This window comes from Toxorhynchites rutilus, chromosome 2 (genome assembly GCF_029784135.1).
Source record: "Toxorhynchites rutilus septentrionalis strain SRP chromosome 2, ASM2978413v1, whole genome shotgun sequence".
Taxonomy (NCBI): Eukaryota; Metazoa; Arthropoda; class Insecta; order Diptera; family Culicidae; genus Toxorhynchites; species Toxorhynchites rutilus.
The window spans coordinates 334,764,574-334,785,950 of record NC_073745.1 but is presented as its reverse complement, the minus strand read 5'-3'; the positions used below and the strand labels follow the sequence as shown (position 1 = coordinate 334,785,950).

At 38.5% G+C, this 21,377-nt stretch overlaps 2 protein-coding genes across 8 annotated transcripts in view; both read right to left on the bottom strand.

The window, feature by feature from the left end:
- Positions 1-21,377, bottom strand: part of LOC129771581 (calcium-binding protein E63-1) — a 236,331-nt gene that overhangs the window by 99,514 nt on the left and 115,440 nt on the right. Inside the window, exons 1-2 of one of the 7 annotated variants that reach the window (XM_055775371.1) lie at positions 19,456-19,637; positions 8,470-9,198 (exon numbers count right to left, since the gene is read on the bottom strand). The exons of 4 other annotated variants lie outside the window; for them this stretch is intronic. In XM_055775371.1, the coding sequence (XP_055631346.1) occupies positions 8,470-8,506 (37 nt within the window). In that variant the 5' untranslated portion in view covers positions 8,507-9,198; positions 19,456-19,637. Of the gene's footprint in view, positions 1-8,469; positions 9,199-19,455; positions 19,638-21,377 lie in introns of those variants that run through there. 2 more of the 7 variants (XM_055775372.1, XM_055775374.1) reach the window with 2 other exon arrangements.
- Positions 1-21,377, bottom strand: part of LOC129771579 (epsin-1) — a 280,095-nt gene that overhangs the window by 235,091 nt on the left and 23,627 nt on the right. The gene's annotated exons all lie outside the window — the stretch shown is intronic.

Sequence of the window (21,377 nt, the reverse complement as noted above, 5' to 3'; positions counted from 1 at the left end):
AACAGCAGCAATATTTTCGGCCGAACGCACATTACGATGATGCACAGGTTTCACAATATCCGCTACGGATCCAGTTTGTTCGAATTTACGCACTACATTAGCGAATGTGTGCTCTGTAGGCCGTCCATGACGACCAAAATCCGTCCGTAATGCTCGAAAAACATTTGCCGGTTTTTCATCATTTTTATAGTATAATTTAACAAAATTAACACGTTGTGCGATGCTAAAACGATCCATATTGTAAAATGGCAGACATTCAATTAACGATATGACGCTTTGGTTGACAGCTATGTCAAACGGTTGTCAGCGCAGGGCTGTATACTTTCGGAAGCCCAAAATGGAAAACCCTGTAAATTATATTTTTCGCTCAGAATGCTAATAATGGACTCTACTTCTGATTCGGACAAATATAACAGATGGCACCATTTGATTTCCGAAATAGAATGTATTTTTCATGTTTTGACGTAGGATTACGTCTTTCGGGAACTTTTTGGGGTAGAATCTGAAAATCGAAAATCGAGCACATCGTGAAAATTGTACAATTTCAAACGCTTATAGCTCAATCATTTCATGATGGATTGATGAGATTTTTGCGTCAATCGATTTCAATACTCCATAACAATTTTTTACATTGAATAAAATAATATATGTCATAAAACTAACTATCGAACAATTGAAAAATCTCAACCCCTATCCTAACGGAAATACCCACTTTCGATTGGTCGAAATTGACGACACATGCGGCGGCTCATGTATTTACAATTATTGATCAGTTGTTTCCTGATGGATTTACAAATATTTGCATCAATCGCTCTGAGCACTCCAAAACAATTCAACACAATGCATAAAATAATATATTACAGGTCGGACTCGATTATCCGTAGTATTGATTTTTTTTTCACTCCGGATAATCGAATCCTCCGGATAATCGAGTCAAAACATTTTTTTTCTTTATTTGGTTTTATTGCATGTATTTTTCGTTTTTTGAAAATAAAGGAGGAATTTGATTTTTGATTCATCCCTTTAAAGTCAGAAAACACCTTTCTCACATGAAAAAAATTAATTTATCCAGATTCTCTCAGGAGGTGATAGACGATCATATTTGATGAAAAAAGTCCTCCTACGCATATGTTTGAATTTCAACAATGACTTTTTTTTATGTTTCGGACTCTGTTGCTTCAAACTGGCTCTACATTAAAAAGTACGCTACGGAAGACGATTATGATGCTTTCATTTGAAAAATGACAAAATTTAGTACAGGATATAATAGTGGAACAACTAAATTTGTGAATTTTAATAACATTTGGAAAGTGAAACACTTAAAAGTTAATAATAATGAAATAAGTCATATTTTAAATATAAAAAAAATATTTTTTTCCAAACTGAATATAATCGAGTCCAAAATTGTGTATAATCGATCACATATAATCGAGTCCGACCTGAACTGTATTCTATTAGTCAAATCATTTCATTTTATATAAATATTGAGGGGATTGCAAAAAATACATAATCGACCATTTTGTGGAGGCGATCTTTTCGAATTTATGTTGTTCATAGTGTAGTGTATTCTCCAAATCAAGCCATTCAGTCATTTTTTAGCGGCGGCTAAATTGATTTTTTCAAGATTATGGAATACGCAGTTTTATAATGACAGTAGAATTAAATGTATGTTCCAAATTTCAGATCAATCATTCAACAGGAACGGGGTCAATTTTCTATTGATATGGGACAACCCAACAAACATTCAAACATACATAGAAACAGGTCAAGCTGAATGAAACCATTCAAAAAGTAATTAGTTGTTTGGGGACTGCGACCATCTTGGAATTGGATTTTTCATTATCTGTTATGTTCTACTAGTCGAGAACTTTCTTTTGGTACATTTTTGGGCATTTTTCATAAATAACTGTGTTCTACTAGTCAAGCCATTTCATTTGATATCCATATTGATGGGGTTCTGAGAAAATATGTAATCAGCCATTTTGTAGTGGTCGCCATCTTAGATTTGCATTTTTCATAAATAACTGTATTCTACTAGTCAAGCCCTTTCATTTGATACCCATATTGATGGGGTTCTGATCAAATATGAAATCCACCATTTTGGGTGGCCGCCTTCTTGGATTTGCATTTTTCATTAATAAATGTGTTCTACTAGTCAAGCCATTTCATTTCATACCCATATTGATGGGGTTCTGAGAAAATATGAAATCCGCCATTTTGTAGTGGCCGCCATCTTGGATTTGCATTTTTTCATAAATAACTGTATTCTACTAGTCAAGCCTTTTCTTTTGATATCCTTATTAGCTATTCAATATAGAATTATTATACAAATTATTCAAAATTTCCGAAAATCAAAAATAAAATACTCCGGATAATCTAGTCTAAAATTCCGAATAATTGAGTCTCCGGATAATCGAGTCTCCGGATAATCGAGTCTTCGGATAATCGAGTCTCCGGATAATCGAGTCCGACCTGTATATGAAACTCACTATCAACAATCGAAAAATCTCCAAACGGAAATACTTCGTTCTGATTGGTCGAAATTGAAGATACGGAGAAATCGGTATTGTAAATACATCACTAACAGATATTGATGAATCAAGGTGCCTCGGGAATTCGGCATTGCAAATATATGCATGTCGGGGGCATTTTTATATTGCAAGTAAGGTGAGTGATACGATTAATCCTAGCAAATAAAACTTAAATTTGGAACTAATTGGTTGCTTCGTAAAATTTTATATCAATGACCGACCATGTATTGTGAAACATTTAGCACAAGTGTAAGTGTATAATTGTATATGATAGCAGTTGTGTTAAAAATGACTTGAAATACCATTCTGAATCATATTTCGGACACTCTGTAATAATAACATGAAATGCGTAATGCCCTGATGATATAACTGTAAAATTATCACAATTGATTCTCTAGAGTAACCCTTCAGTTATATCATCAGAAAATAAAGCATTTCAAGTTATTATCACAGAGTGTCCGAAATATGAAGCTCCGAAATATGAATATGATTCAGAATGGTATGCAACGATTAATTAAAATTTTCATAAATGTAAACCAATGTGTGTTCCCGCTCGAGTACGGATCGTCCGGTTTAAGCTGTCTGTTTTATTGTATTCATTTCCACCAAAGGAAAGTTCATACGGCGAGAACAATAAGAAAAGTGAAGGAATATTTGAAAAAGTGATTTTCCATATGCTCTACACATCGTATTAGATGCTGTTAGTCCAATTAAAATTCGCATTGAGGCATATAGCATCGTGTTACGTTGATTTTGAAGCGAAAATAGGTTGAATAAACACATAGAAAGTATAAATTATAAATGAAAATAACCTTTTCCATTTCAAATATGTTTTTTTATAGTAAAGTTATACGTTTTTCTTGTGAGAAAAATTACTAATTGTGTTCTATAATGATAATTATCTTATGTTACATTGGTAAGTTTTTTTTTCCTTTTTTCAACCATACATAACACAAGAACCATCTCGTCCAGGGCCACAGATGGCGGCTTCCATCATATCTCATTTCACTTAGGCATCTTCTATCGTGATTCGCACCATCCTACGACTAGTTACCATCCTTCTGTTATCATCACTCGATTGTAAACACTGGTGGGATGAACAAACAATACCCAACAACCAAGCAAAACGGTTGTTGGGTATTGTTTGGTGGCCAAATCATTATCAATGAGTTTAACGATGTAATTCTTCAAACATATCCAAAATCAGCATGCAACAGATAGCACAACGGAATCCTGCGTCAACTAGGCGGTCGTGTCTCGGATACAACCCTTCTGTGCCTTTTTTTTCATTAGAATGCAAAAAAAAACACGAAACGTAACAATTTCCAGAAAAATAATTATATATGCAAAAATGATCGTCTTTATCCGTATTTCCCGATCTGATCTTAAACAAATCCCTAAATCCAATATCCCAACTATCAACGGGTGAGATAGTGATAAAGGTCTGTTCGACAGAATGTGGAAAACATACTGAGCCCCCACTTCAATCCGGTTTGCACTGCAGCATCTCGTCGTCAGGAACCGGAAGAAGCTTGATTTGATTGATCCGTTCAATGTATATCTCAGCTCTAGATGGAAGCGCTCGCACTCGGAACGCATTCCCATTCGCAAACGAGTTGTGTATTTGCTGTGAAGCATCATCGCAACATTTTTGCAATCCAAACAAAATTGACCTGAATGCAGTGTGAATCAATAGAGGTAGGTTTACGCAGTGATTCGTTATTTGTGGAATTGAATTATTTGTTTCAAGAGAGAGTAACATCCGTTTGGCTGTGATTTCAACTGCACAGCAATGGGGCATCGATTCGGCTCAATGTTTGCACAGTTGGGAATCTCATAGACAAATAATGCAATTTTCATCGCTCTCGATCCCTCCCTATGGGAGCAGTTTGTTGGAGTATGAGCACTTGTTGAAGTGTGGGGTAGATAGGTTGCGTGAAAATTGTAATAAGTTGCATAAGTTAAACCTATATATTTCACAATCACTTTCCGGTAATTTATCATTTTTTCCCCTGTCTGCCCCTCGATTCCGAATAGGTTACCATCAAGCGATAGTGATGAGATGATGCACTACTAATGGGAACATCATGTATCCCGAGCGAGTTGCGCTTCCATCGACACATGGTGCTAAAAATACAGCAGCAATGCTGTCATCGTGACCAAGCAAGGTTAAACGAATATCCCCGTCCAAGCCGGTTGGCTGCCACAGTCAATATGTATAAATGCGGTTTTAGGAAAGGACTCCCACACAACGGAGACTGAGAATGGGGAGAAAAAACTTTGTCCATCCGTTTGTCGGCGGACGCTCCCCCGTTACAGTAGAACGAGCAAAACCAATTTGATTTATGGCTTAGGTCTTTTTGAAATGGAAAAGTCCGCTATTTGCCAGATTGAATCACCGACGACCGCTGGCTCACTTTGAGGAAAAGTTTTGCATTATTTAATTCCATTGTAATGAGTTTTCTATTATCTTTTTTCAAGCATCTCCTAATGATGGCGAGGAAAACTAATGAGGTGATGTAGTTTTCAGGGGGTAAAACGCACAGTAATTTGTCCCGTTTGCGGTCATCGACATTCCCCAACTGACAACAAAATTAATGAACGACTGCCGCACGGTCAATGTAGTCAATTAGATCAACGTGTTGATATTTGTACCGCTTTGCGTCGGCACACGAGCTGGAGTGATTAGGAGTTCCGAGATCCGTCGCTCGCTATCGATTCGTTGACAAACAAAACGCGCGTGGGCTGTTTGTTGTTTGGTCCACGGGGATCAACAGTAAACTACTGATAAACAACACGCCGATAATTCTCGAAATGGCTCACGGCAACCCGTGGGAGATAACGCTCTCTATCAGAACTGTTGATTCTGAGGGCAATTAGAATGCAGTTGTTAATTGATGGTTCGTTCTATTGAGGAATCAATCCAACCTTTCAAAAAACTACCCACTTCTTTAGCTTTACTTCGTTGGAAGAACGTTTTATATTGTCAAAACAAGGCAAGAGACAATGAAAAACAATGCGGATAAAACATTTCGTACATTGGATTTACTCCGTTCTTCCAATTTGGTTCACGTTTTACGCGTTTACATTGTAATGTCAGCTATCAGAATTTAATTTCAAAATAACGACCATTTTTACATATTTTTCTAGGAAAAAATTGTCTGATTTTGAACATAGAAAAATAACAAAAGACGGGTGGGTAATGTCGGGGACATAACCGGAGTGACGTAGGACTATACAAAGGGGACCCCTCTATATATACATTAAATATATTGTTTATATATATTTTAAATATATTGTTTTATTTTCTTCTCCTACGTGAATACCTACCTATCTACCTGAAAAATGGATTAGTTTACTGTTTACTCTTTATGAATATATTGATGGTTCTGAAAAGAACCTTTGGTGTTGTGTTTTTGTTATCACTCGATATTCCCATCTTGTTCGGTTAAACCTTCCTGTTTAGCTATTGCGTTTGCCACTCGCCACAGCTTTCACAGTTGGAAAATTTCTTCCCATCCAGCTTGTGACATGTTGTTCAGTAAATTACATTTAATGCGACATGCCGGAGAAACACTTTGCCACTCACTGAAACTAATTGTTGCCTTGATGAGCGCCGAACCGAAGCTGCTCTGTTCTTGATGCGGGTTTTCTGATTGTCGTGAGCAGCTTTGCAAGCCAACTCGAGCACTCCGACGGTCGAAACTCTATAATCGCTGTTAGGTATACTGGTGCTCCGGCACCAATCCGTTCGGCCTAGTTACCCTTGCGGAGCAATCAGTGAATGCGACCAACAGGGAACTGCACACTTGCACGGTTCGAGTGGGACTTTGCCTTTCCCTTAACTTGTCCTCCTTTGTTACGTCCACGATGCCGATGCCGTACAACCACACGGGTTTACGGTTTGAAAGAAAATAAGATATTTTTTGGGGTCCGCGTGTTTTATACTCTAGCGGTACACACTCACAGGATAGAGACAAATCGGCAGACTCAGCCAGAGGGGCGAGTCCAACGAGACGAACGAATGAGCGTTAAAAGGGAGCGATGGCAAAAAAATACATTCATTACGATTTGTTCGCTCGTTGGATTCACATGCAGGCTAAAAAGGGTCCTTTTCAGGATCACAAAATTATCTTCAATCTAAAGAGTTTATTGTTTTGTTATTACTCGATATCCCCATCTTGTTCGGCTAAACCTTTCTGTTTAGCGATTGCATTTGCCACTCGCCACAGCTTTCACAGTTGGAAAATTTCTTCCCATCCAGCTTTGTGACATGTTGTACAGTAAATTACATTCAATGCGACGTGCCGAAGCGCCACTCAGTGTCGCATTGGAGGCGATTTTAACCTGTAATTGAACATTTGCGATGACAGTGGTACAGTGTCGACTTTCAATGTGGGGTCATAATTTGGATCTCTATGTTTACAAAAATGTCCAACTAAATAAGTCGCATTACATGTCCGTCGAATTAGCTAAATGTCGAACTAATTGTAAATTACTGTACTTTCAATCTGGAAACAATTTAAGAATTGGTGAAAATTGAATAATCTTGAAAGTCCCCAACTATCAATAAGCTCAGAACAACTGCCAAAATCACATACTCATCAGATCCTGGCAAACAAATTATCAGAAAATCAATTTGTGTTTTTTTATTACTTTGGATAATGTTTTAGAAAGCATTGAACTGTATTTCCTAAACTCTTTTTTGGAAGGTTTAATGGCCCTGAAAAGCGCCTTGTTTTATGGAATGATTCCAATTTAGAAAACTTTGTACTCGTGGTTTTGAAAAAAACCATTTCGAACGCCCTCGATGCCGCCTTGTTCTGGATTTGCCACCAAAGCAGTTTGTATAAAGAACAAACTTTTTTCTTCTGCTACCTGCTACCGTTTTGCGATTGCGTTTGCCATTCGCCACTCGCTGCAACTGCCTGTTGTTGTCTTGATGTCCACCGAACTGAATGTATTCTGTTCTGAATGCGGTTTTTCTTATCGTCGCGAGCAGCTTTACCAGCCAACTCGATCACTTCGGCGGCCGAAACTATATAACGCCGGCTAGGTGGACTGGTGAACTGGTACTAACGCGCTCGGCCTAACTACCCTTGCGGGGAACTCCAGATCAACACGGTTCGAGTGGGATTTTGCCTTTCCCTTCACTTTTCCTCCTTTACCATGTCCAGAAATGGCTGCTTGGGTTGGTTTGTTGATGTGTTGTGATGCGAACCGATGTGGTGTACGGTTTGAATGAGAATGATCGTTACGGCAGCGGAGCGGGGATTTTAAGCTGACTGGCTGGCTCGAGAATTACGCATGTGTGAGACTGCGACCAATGTTTCGTTCATTTTTTTCTTTTTCCTTTCCAATCGTGCTTCATTCTATTTCGCTGCTGCTCTGGTTGCCCGTTTTTGTCGGTACGATTTGAGGAGCACAAAATGGACCAATCAAAAATGGGCACATAGTGCATTTTGACAATGCTTGATATTTCACAATTATTCAATTATTTATCTCAAGAAAAATGAAATGTTTTTCATTATAATAGATGCGTAGATATATTTCCTATCAATTGATGCAAAAACCTTTGCGATCTATTGAGAAATGCTCGAGTTATAAGCGTTCCAAATCTTGCATTTTTTCCTACTTGTTCAGTACCTAGATTTCCATTTCACCCCCTATATCTTCCGGTTAGACGTAGTCCTACGTCAAAAATCGCGACGGCAGCTCGGCAAAAAAAATCAGGCGATTCCGATTGGCCTACGATAATACCTTCCAAATCATGGTGATTGTTTGGGTGAGTGTCTAAATAGTTCCATGTTGTAGCCTCTATGGGGGCTATCAGAAAAAATAATATAACCTTATTGACCTTGGGCAGATACCTGATAAAAAACTGGAAGTTCTTCAAGAAACGTCAACCTATTCTCCAATCGGCAATGCACTCACTTACCTCTAATTTCGGAGAAATTGATGAAATTTTGACTCATCGTTGCTTGTTTGCGGGGGGTGGGTGGGCGCCGCGGGGGTCAACAGTCCTCCACTTCCTTTTTTCTTCACTGGAAACGAATGAGTGTTTTCCCTCGTCGTCACAGAACACCGAACAAGAAACTGACCGACCACACAAGATTCTTCTACTTCACGGAATCGGCAATGGCCCAAATTTTCACGTTTCTCAACCGGCAAACAGATCAGCTGACTCGAACCGAATCTTCTCCGCTTTCCCTCGCCGACAGCACAGCACACATACACACGCGCACACCAACAAGAGCCGAACCGATGAAGGTTGTGTATTTCAATCGATGGGCGGAAAAAATGTTGGGATCAAGGGCGAAGGCTGTTTGTTGGCACACTCGCGCGGTGGGCGATGCGATAGTCGACTGTAGTAATCGTAACTCACTGGAACAGTTCCTGCAACATATTTAGTACGGGCTACGGGCTGAGTTTATACCGATTCGTTCGTTTGCGGGGGATGATTTGATTCTTTTTTTCGCTTTTCGCAGACGGACGGACATTCACTACCGAGAGCAGCCGCGCTCCATCCAGTTACATAACGCTTTCAGCACTATAGTGTGTTGCACTCAAAAATGTTGAGGTTAATTCTACTGTCGGTTGGAGTTGTAGTGTTTCGTAGACAGATGCATGCCTTGGGATAAATTTCCTGTTTTAGGTAGCACTGACACTGCAAAAATTGGGGAAACAATTTATGTCTACTGATTGATTTTTCAGATTTGATGTCATTCTTCTAATCACGGAATGTATCACCAATCCGCGGTATAACATTCTTTTACGAAACTACTAGAGCCCCGCAGACCGCAGACTTTTGTCGGCCGATAGATTGGTCGGACGACTCAATCAGTATGGAGCGATATACGATGATTGCAAAAGCTACCGCACACTAGCCAACTGTCGGCCGAATATTCTCGAAAGACTGTATTTAACACTAGAAATACCAACCGGTCAAAATGACCAGTTATATAATTTGTTCGCAAGATTTTGTATTGAAATTTTTTGAAATATTTTTTAATGATGTTATGACTTTTTCTAAATTCATGTATTGATGTATAGATCAATATTATAAATTATTTTGGTCTCTCACTTCCAATTTTTCTGATATACATATGTGGTATACCTATTTATACCGACCGGTCGTGATTTTTAATGTTTCTTATACCAAAATTGCTTAGGAACTACGTCAATCTGCCACTACGGTACCAGCCAATCAAAATTTCCGGAACAATTGCTGCTTCTAAGCTATCATACCAACGGACTTGGTAGTCTGAAAAAGGAAATGGTCAATATACAACCGATTCCCAGGAAACACTTAGTATCATGATGGAAACACACTTCTCAGGCTCAATCCAATTGATTCCCGGACACGCACAGGTCTTCAACACAGCTCAATCTTGTCTAATCAGAGACGGGAATAGAGCTAATGAATTGGCTAGGATGGTCTTCACCAAGTCAAGCATTGAATGGGCAGTGGATTCCTTGAAGCCTGTTGCGGCACACGTCACGTTATAAGCATTGTACCTGTTGTGGCACACGCCACATTAGTATCTTTTCATACAACTATTATAAGCATTGTATCCACCCAAAGCCCAATCCATTTAAAAACAAAAGGATTAGCCTTGGTAATTTGCGTCTAATCTCTATCGCATTGTTTCGAAGGATAGGGATACAGAAGCAAATCGAGAAAATCTGCCCTATATAAAGAGATGAAATATCCAGCACGATCTCTTACTCTTTTCAAAGCTAGATAGCGTGTTACAGCATCTTCGATCTGCGTTGTGGTATCGAAATAAGTTGTGAAATCGAAATAAATTGTGAAATCGAACCTAATTTATTCAAATAAAACCTGGACTTCGAAATTACTCGTACAAAGCCCTTTAAATCTCCAGGACCAGACGGGATTTATCCGCTGCTGTTACAAAAAAGCAAGGATATCACTGTCCCTCTTCTAACGGAGATGTTTAGAGCTAGTATGGTACTAAGCTTCATTCCTAGTAAATGGCGAGAAGTCCGGGTTATATTTATTCCCAGGCTGGCAAACGTGACAGGACGACTCCCAAAGCGTATAGACCAATTAGTCTAACATCTGTCATCTTAAAAATGATGGAAAGGTCATCAAATCATCATATTTGAACAGGAGACCAATGAACAAATTTCAATTTGCCTACCAAGCAAATAAATCAACTGAAACAACGCTTCAGACGTTAATTTCAAAAATAGAGAAGTATTTTGATGCTAAAGAAATCTCACTTACAGCTTTTCTTGATATTGAGGGAGCGTTTGACAATGCATCCTACAACTCTATAAATAAAGCTATGAAAAAATGTAGTTTTGACATGTGCATCTCCAACTGGATACATGCCATGTTAACCAGCCGACTAATAACAGCTAAATTAGGAGAATCTGCTCTAACAACGAAACCAACTAGTGGTTGCCCTCAAGGAGGAGTTCTGTCTCCTCTGTTGTGGTCCCTAGTTGTCGACGATCTTCTTAATAACCTAGCTAATTTAGAATACGAAGTCATTGGTTTTGCTGATGACATAATCATTTCAGTGAGGGGTAAATGTGAGTATACTATTTCCAATAGAATGCAAACAGCCCTTAACTACACACTCAAATGGTGCAACTTGGAAGGACTTAGTGTTAATCCTTCAAAAACAGTCATAATTCCATTTACCAGAAAAAGAAAGTATAAGATTCCACCTCCTAGATTGGGAGGTGTACAATTGGAGCTTTCAAAACGAACCAAATATTTAGGTGTAATGCTTGACCAAAACTAAATTGGAACGACCAACTGGAGTATGCAACATACTGCTCTCTGGAGTTGTAGTATTTTTGGGAAAAAGTGAGGACTAAAACCGAGAATGATTCACTGGATTTACTCGGCAATTGTGAGACTCAGACTAACATATGCTTCGCTGGTGGGGTGGTCTAAAACTACACAAATATCAGCTCAGAAAAAGCTCGATAAACTACAACGTCTGGCATGCTTATCAATAACTGGAGCAATTCCTAGCGCAACTTCCAAAGCCCTAGATGCTCTTTTATACCTTCTACACTTGCACCAATATGTGCAACTTGAAGCGGAAAAAGGTGCTCTTAGGCTGAAACGTATAAAACATTTTCTAGAAGGAGATCTCACAGGGTATTTACAAATCTTGAAAGATTTTCAACTGAACACTATAGTAAGCATGAATGAAGACTGGATGGAAACAAAGACTAACTTCAGTGTTCCCTTCAAAGTGACTGAATTCAATCGCAACGAATGGGAAGAAGGTGGTCCCAAAACTCGTCCAGGATCACTCGTGTTTTATACCGATGGATCTAAAATCGGTAAATCTACGGGAGCTGGTAAAGGGTGTGTCACATCAAATTGCATCACGGAAAAAACGCTGTAGAAATTTAATTTTTAGGAATTATATTTTCAGCTTTCGCTTATAATCAGATAAGAGTGTATAGATCACGTTGGCCATGCTTCACTGTCAATTTTTCGTAAATTTGGAAAAATGTCGTCGAACGAAAAAGAGCGTCGTGAATTAATCCTGTGCACTCATTTCGAGAATCCGGAGTTGTCACATCGGGACATCGGTAAGATGCTGGGAATCGTCCAATCCACGGTCAGCAGAGTACTAAAACGATACTTCGAGAACCTAACCATCGACCGGAAGGTGAAGAACGGCAAAAATGGATGCTCCGTCAGTGAAAAAGATCACAAGCGCGTAGTTAAGCAGTTTAGACGTGATCCGAGAAGTTCGGTCCGGGATGTCGCCAATAAGCTGAATTTGTCAAGTTCATTCGTCCAGCGGACCAAGCAGCGGGAGGGCCTGCGTACATACAAGGTTCAGAAGGCTCCTAACCGCGACGAAAGGCAAAACATGGTGGGGAAGACGCGAGCCCGGAAGCTGTACACCGAAATGCTGACGAAGCCGCATTGCCTGGTAATGGACGACGAAAGCTACGTCAAAGCGGACTTTCGTCAGCTGCCGGGCCTGTTGTTCTTCTCCGCAGAGGACAAATTCAGCGTTCCGGAGGAGATTCGCAAGCAGAAACTATCCAAGTTTGCCAAAAAGTACACGGTGTGGCAAGCGATTTGCTCTTGCGGAAAGCGGAGTGCCCCCTTCGTGATGACCGGCGCGGTAAACGGGCAGGTTATCCTTAAGGAATGCCTACAGAAGCGCTTACTACTACTATTGAAGCAGCACGAGGGCCCGACCATCTTCTGGCTGGATCTCGCTTCGTGCCACTATTCAAAGGACGTGTTGGAGTGGTACGAAGCCAACGGGGTCACCTTCGTGCCAAAGGAAATGAACCCGCCCAACGCGCCGGAGCTTCGCCCAATAGAGAAATATTGGGCGATTATGAAGCAGGCCCTCCGGAAGAACCCAAAAGTTGTCAAATCGGAGGCGGACTTCAAGAGAAAATAGATTTCTGTTCAAAAAAAACTACAACCTGACGTTGTACAGAACCTTATGGACGGGGTAAAGAGGAAGGTGCGAGCATACGGGCTTGGACTCGAAGTATGAATAAAAAGAAAATGCCAAAAGTTGTTTAATAGTTTTTATTTTACTGTCTAAAATTTTCAAAAGAAACTAGAAAATACAGATATGCCAATATCAGTATCTTCTCAGATAGCCAAGCAGCTCTTAATGCAGTAAAAGCATACACATGTCAGTCAAAGCTAGTTTGGGTATGTATTTTATCCTTAAAACAACTAGCTGCTACTAACGAAGTTAATCTATACTGGGTGCCTGGTCATTGCGGTATAGAAGGTAATGAAAAAGCCGATAGATTAGGATCTTCAACTCAATTCGTCGGGCCTGAGCCATTTTGTGGATTATCTACATCATGCATGAAATCGGAGCTCAAAACCTGGGAAATATCAATGATTGAAGCCAACTGGAGGGCTCTATCAACACCAAGACAATCCAAATTATTCATTACACCTTGTAACAGAATAACACGCAACCTACTCAGCTTGAATAAGGCAGATTTGAGTACATTAACCGGTCTATTGACCGGACACTGTCCGAGCAGGTATCACCTTAAAAAATATGAAAACTGGCAGATGATAACTGTCGTTTCTGCAATTCCGAAGCTGAGACTTCGGAACATTTACTGTGTCAATGCAGTACACTAATTCAGCGAAAACTACGAATTCTTGGAAAAGGCATTCTTGTGCCTAACGAGATTTGGTCTGCTGAACCAAAACAGGTACGGAGCTTTATAAAGGAAGTCATACCTTCGTGGGGGGATATGCAAAGTCCTGGTGCGACTATCACTTATTGTCTGAGTGATGGAACGAACTGACACTGCATACATAGCAAACTGGAGTGCACTACAATAGATCAAACTAATGGTCGCATTGGTACAATGCTCCTACAGAAGAAGAATACTACTTCTGGTTTGAAAACCCAAAAATGCCGAGACGCCCGAACATATCTAGAGTTTTAGAGGACGTAACAGATTCTAGAGAAGACCTTTCTGATATCGATCAAAATGTTTATAAAATAAAATTCTGCAATTTGACCAGTATCAATCACAAGAAAAAGTGTTTGTTTCATCAGAGAGCAATAGTGAAGAGAATCAATTTACGTAGACCGAGAAGAATGTTGATACTGTCGTCATCTTCGGGAGAAAATGATCATCAACAAGCTGAAATTTCTGTTGATGAAACTATCTGCACAAAACGCTGAATGCACTCCAGGAAGGATATAAATAAACATCATTTTCAAATGAATAATTAGAGGGGTGGAGTGTGTGTATATGTGAGAATACGTAAGTATATGTGCGATTATCATCACTCCTTACAATCGTCATATCCACAAACGGAAATAACGAATCATTTATTTGGAGGTTAGAGCATTTTGTACTTTTGTTACAGTGTGCGATGAAGTGTTGCTCCAATTTACTCCAAACTTCGATCGATCGGTTAGAAAAAACGGCTGAACGTATCTATATGACATGTTCACAGGAGTTTAGGGGATGCACTATGTTAAAAATTTACCTGCTAACATTCAAGTTTACTGAAATATTTGCAAAATTACATAAGATTTCCTAAAACACTATAGAAAACGTAATTTTGACACTTTTTTGAAATTCGTACAAAATATTCAAATTATTTTCTTCGTCGAAGCAACAAATTTACTTTAACAAAATTTACTGGAGTTTTCAAAACTGCCTCTCTGTTTACGATGCGATAATTATTTATTGAATTATTTATCTTCAAAGATTAAGGGATAACTTTTCGTTCAAACAAAAATATCTCTGAATGTAAAGGTCCTACATGAACGTTATAGAAATCAAATGAAAGCTGTTTAATAAGGCTAATTGGATTTGTTAGCAAAAAAATGTGTTAGTCTAGAAAAAGTTTGAAAAAACAGAAAGAAATCGATTTTTTATTATTTTCAGATATTTTTGTCCACTACATCTACATACAACCAGATAAAAATGAGTTCATAACATATTCCAAAACAAAAAAGTTAGGCTTCAAAATGTTATGCATTCCATTCCATCATACGTTGATTTCCCTTTTTTTCTAAGAATATTATAGTTCAACTCATTGTTGTTCGAGATAGCATACGGCTTTTACTATAAAAATTCAAAATAGTACATTTTTCATCATTAAAAAAAAGGTGAAAAATAGAACTTTTTTTTTGTTGGAGGTAAAGTGGTCACCTAGTGGGGGCAAAGTGGTCACTCGCACACATCAAGCTAAATGGGATAGCTTTAAGCGTTTTTTTCGTCCTAATTTGTTCAAATCATGTTCGATATGGTAGGTCCATGTATGAAATAAGCTTGGTCTATTCACCTAGAGTCTCAAATCAAATTTTCTCATGCATACAAAAACGTTGTAAAAAACACATAACGTTCCGCATAATGAGGCTTGGAGTGGCATATTTATCCAGGCTCAAAGCCACAAAAGGATCTTCTACAAGAGCAGAAGGTGATGCGGTATATCAGCTTTAGTAAACAGATCATTGTAAGTCGCTATTCACCTATGACCACTCTGTTCACCTCTCCTAGAATATGTGAACAGTCGTCCAAATTGATGATTTGTCCAACATATCAGTTTGAACAAACTAAATTTCACGAGAAATTCCTTGGATACCATGAGCACAGAACTACGGCCGAATGACTATCGAGAGAGCAATTTCTGTTTTTATTTATATTTCGACATGTTACAGCCCTACTGATGGACAGGGTGTCTCAAAATTCATTAAATTCTTCAAACATAAGGTGCCTATCAATACGGTGTCAATAGTCTATAGTAATACTACCAAACAAGCAGGTGACCACTTTGCCCCCCCCCCCTACCCCTATATAACAATTGTCGGTAGTTCTAGTGTTAATTTGAGTTTGACAACGGAGAAGAGAACGGTGAAGGAGAATCAAAAAGAGATTCCAAGAGCATTGGGTGCATCCCATTCTCAGTGATTCGTACGGCACGTATGTCGGATGCCAAAATTGAGAGCAAATTGAACTATCGGCCGATAAACAATCGTCAATATTAAACAATATTCATATTTTTTCTGTACCCAATATGTATAGTATACAACATACATAGTACACCTCATTTCGCCAAATTAATTTTGCTGACAAAAAACAAAAAGATTATGAATCAGCCAAAATTTTTTGTATCAACATCAAACATGACATAGTTGGAAGATTTGTCTCGAAGATAATGGCAGTTGAAATTTTGAAATGCTATTTGTATACCGTGCGTGATCGAGACCCTTACACTTAAGAAATGAATCAAAATCCGCATATACCATACAAAACGTCTAATTACGGTTTCCCCAACACAGACTTCAAAATCGACGTACCTGTGGAAATCCGCTCTGCAAATTTTCATGCAAGTCGGGGGTATTTTTGTACCCAACGAGCTGTGTTTCCCTAACACGGACTTCAAAATCAATGTGTTTGGGGAAATCCGCTTTGTCAAAACATACAAGTCGGGGGTATTTTTGTACCCACCGAGCTGTGTTTCCCTAACACGGAATTCAAAACTAATGTGCCTGGGGGAATCCGCTTTGCGAATATAATTGCTTAGTTCTACGTCGAAAATATGCGGTCGTGTCCTAGATGCAACCCCTTACAATGTTTTGTCTAAGTTTTCTATTGTAGAGATCTGAGGCATGAGAATCAGGTTACTGTTTGAAAATCGAGATTATGAGTTTACAAAAAGTATAACCCAAAAATTGTGTACCTTCTCTCAGCTCTGAACAATATCTCTTGAACAATTATTGTTCCCGAATGGTTTAAAATATTTTGTTGAATAAAATGGTCATTGGAAACTGGACATTTTTCCCATATGTCAGGCAACTCATGAATTCATTTTTTTTTTTTCAAAAAATATTTTTGTTTTGCGCCAAACCAGCCATTGCGATTTGGCGTAGTGGCACCTCTCCACTAAAGATCACGAGTTCAATTCTCACTCCCAATATACTTCCAAAAATGGAAGTAAAGTGACGAACCAGTTAAAAGTGTTAAAAGCCACTATATTACAGAAAAACAATTTCGAGCACTGCTCAACGAGTGCATATCCAATCGATGGAATCAAATGGTGATCGGTGGGTGCCAAGTCTGGAGAATAAGCTGCATGCGGTAGTTAATCCGAAATGAGTAGCTCAACTGTTTCCCTGGCCGGTGTTGTGGCGGGGCATTGCTATCAGGAAAAATAATTTTGTTTTGTCTTTTTTGAAGCAGATATGAAGACGGTTCAATTCGATCAATTATTATCGGTAACGTTCACTTTTAATCGTTCCAACGGTTTCATAGGCGCACAATACCCTATTTTTAATACAATAAAAAATAATTTGTGGCTTCATAAAATTTCTGATATTTTGGATGACGATCGATATGATTTTTAACCTTTCGCATCAGCTATAAATATGTCAATTACGATTTCATATTTATACACCTGGTATAATAGATCACATTAATTTAATTTTGATGGTTTCAAAGACTTGATAACCCTCGCTGATTTGAGTATATCTGAACATTTGCTGTACATTGTGAATGGAATATAATTATTGATGAATAACCAGAGCCCATAACTGTACATCGAATTTACGTACACAATGGTAGCGTATTAGATGAAAAATGTCATCCGGACAACATATGAATAGTGCGACATCACTCAAGAACCAAGAAGGAGCTGTATATGGGAATAAAGAATGAAGAAGACTCTCAAACATTCAAAAATGAAGTTGACATATTTTATAAATGGTGCACTAAGAGTTTATTGCAGCTCAATGTTAGGAAATGCACTTTGCTGACTTTTACAAGAAGAACACACTTGAAACATGGTGTTAAGCTGGGAAATCAACCCATCAATAGATGTCAACGAGTAAAAGACTTAGGCGTGGTCTTAGATTCGAAACTAACCTTCGTTGATCATTATAATACAATCATCCATAGAGCAAATAATATGTTGAGCTTCACTAAACGCTTGTTGCCACGATCCGTACACAATAAAGACATCGTATATTACATATGTCAGATCAATTCTCGAATACTGTAGTACTGTATGGTCCTCCTATATAACTTCACACGAAGACTGAATTGAATCTGTACAAAAACAATTTTTATTATGTGCACTTCGTAAACTAGGCTGGTCTTCATGTCATCTCCCTCCATATGAAGCACGCTGTATGCTAATCAATATTAAAAGCCTAACAGAACGTCGGAACTCTGCCATGATTCTATTTATTATTGATATCACAGCACAACGAGTGGACTCAGAAGAAATATTAGTAAACCTAATTTTTACGCTTCGATTAGACACCTGAGAAACCCTAACATTTTCTGCATAGATCACCGAAAAACGAATTATACCAAATATAGTCCTATTAAACGTATGATGAGCCTCTGTAACGAACACAGTGAAATAATTGATGTAACCATGTCAAGGTCAATGCTTAAAGATTATCTGAATAGAATAAGATATAGTTAAATTTCACTGTAATATTTGGGCAGCTTATTTAGTCTACGCTGGTTTGACGAAATAAATAAATAAATGAAAAATATTTTTTTTTTAAATTATGTAACTTGTTAAAATCCTCTTCTAAATTAAACGGATAAATTATCCAGCCAGCTCTCTTTAGTTTTTTTTAGTTTTAAGTAAGTAGTTTTATGTAGTATTGAAAATGTATCGGTCTACAATTTTGATTGACGACAATAAATAACTAAATCCTGAATTCATTAGAAAACAAATGTAAAAGTCCATTTGTTGTTTGTACACATTTTTTTCGATTCCAAAGAATCATTGTTGCTTCCATCATTCAGTCATCTCATTCAGTCTCAAAAACTTCCAAACACCATTCATTTCGTTTCAGTCCGTGAGTACGCCCACAATTAGCCCAATAACAGTAGTTACAACAGGAATAAATTTATATAAGCATCCAATTCCAGAATGGCACTCAGAAATACGAATGAAAGAAAATCTATGTTGTCTCAGTTATTATCACCACTGCTGTTACACCATTGTTCCGACTGCATAAAGTACACGATTCACCCAAAAGCACAACAATAACAGATCCAGCATAAAGCACTCACACACACAACACTCAACAACACAGGACCAAACAGGATAGCATCGGAACCGAATGGCGACGACACAATGCCATTCGTCTTTGGCCCAACACCCGGACAGAATGGTGCCTGGAATTTTTGTTTCACTCCCGCTCCCTCTACTGGAGGTCGGTCGTGTGTCTGTTGTGGGTGGTTCGCTGATTGACTTGGCCGGATGGGCGGACACCTCGCAGCTTGTTCCCCCCAACGCGGGCGCGGGCTGGTTGCTGTGATTGATGATGTCTCGCGTCAATTACGCGTTTCGAACGCGTTCCTCCACGGAATAAAAAACTGTAGCTGTTTCTGCGCGTTCTTCTTCTTCTAACAAATAAATAACACCTTGATTATCACTCACACTGGGGACAATGCGTGACCGCGGACGAGTTTCCGAAATCCACTACACGCCACACTCATGGAAAACACTACGTAAGAAAATTTCGTGAAAATCGCGTTGTATTTCCCCTTCTAGTTGTTGTTGTTATTGCTGCTGTTTCTACTGAATGGCGTGGAAACGTGGTTTGGAGGTTGGATGTGGCCTACATTTGGCAAAACCTAGTGAAAAACTGAATCCCGCTCCGATGGAAAAGGATGCCAACGGTCCGTAGAATTGCGGGAGGAAATATATGGATTGAAAGAGAGTGCTGAGAGAGGGAGAAACTGAACAAGCGAGAGAGAATGAGATGTTCGCTCCAGTCCAATTGAAATTTGGCACAGACGGCGAACACCGCTCTCGACACATCTTCTTGTATTCGAACCATTCGAACCAGGGATCGATTGAAATGGAATGTTACATTTACTTCCATTCACTTGATCCTTCCCGAGCTGCGTAATTTGGATGCGCTAGAAATTCATTTATCTTTCACATTTGTCATTTTCCGTATGCATAAGCATATGTGTTACACGCATATATTTTTCAGAGAAGTTGAGTGCAATGATAAAGTTGAATCGATTCCTAAAAAGCATTCGATGTTGTATGTTTCTTCAATCTGCTGAAAGAAGCTCTGCTGTGTGCTTCTGTCTTCAATCAAATATTAGAAGCATCTGTAGAGAATTTGTGTAACTGAAAATATACTTCAACATATCCGAACGATCAGGTTACCTGTCCATAAAACAAGTTAGGACCACAACATCCCCTTGTCTGGAGGCGATCTGGCGTAGTGGTAACATCCATACCTATCAGGCTGAGGGTCACGAGTTCAATTTTCACTCCCGACATTTTTCCGAAATGGAAGGTAAAAGTGACGAACCTGCCAAAAGTTTTGAAAGTCACTATAATACAAAAAAAAAACTCTGTCCTTCAAAGGAAAAAAAGAACACATATAACAATAGTCTGCACAATTTTCCCTATATTTCTAGAAAGTTAAGAAAGTTAAGTAATTTGTAGGAAGTCATTCAACTTTCAACTCGATTATACTATGTACTACTTTAAAAATTGAAAATAAACATAGCCAAGTATACAAATGTTTGTTCTTACTACCAACCTCTAGCGTTAAAGACGATGAAATGAATATACAGTGATTGGTAAAATAAAGTGCCCACTTAATTTTTTTTATTTCTTTCATGTTTTTGGTTATAATAAAAAATAAACACATCGTAATCATTCTTAAAATCTTATTTATTAGGTTCTTTTTGAATCTCATTTATGTTGAACTGAGAAAAAAATAATTTTTCCTTATAGAAAAAAATATATTCCAGAATGAAACAGTGACAAAAAGTGCGCAGATCAGAAAAGCTTCTAATAAGTTTAACTGAATGCAAACAAGAACATTTCAAAAGTTGATACCCTCCTTTAGCCTCCAAGACCTCCTGTAAACCTTTGGTTCTTCATAAGTAGGGATACTATCTGGTCGAAGTTTAAAAAAATGGGTGGGTTATATCTATGATATTACCGCAAGGTTGACGTGGGACTACCTTAGATTAGTAATCATTTGTTTGTATTGATTGAATAAAACAATTTCCGAATTCAATTGAATTCAATATATTTGAGTTGTGAGAAAAAATTTGAACAAATGCAATGTCTCTAGTGTCTGCACGATCTTACCAGGTACCTAAGTTTAGAAGACCGTGTTAGGGAAACGCATTCTAGTCTGTACAAAGGTAAGCGAGTACAAAAGTACTCGCAGTTTGCATGTGATTTCAATGCCGATTTCCCCAGACACCTTGGTTTAGAAGTCTTTATAGGTAATCAGATTTCAGTCGGAACAAAAATACTCCCGACCTGCATGAATTTGCAATCCCAATTTTCCTAGACACCTTGGTTTTGAAGCCTGTGTTCAG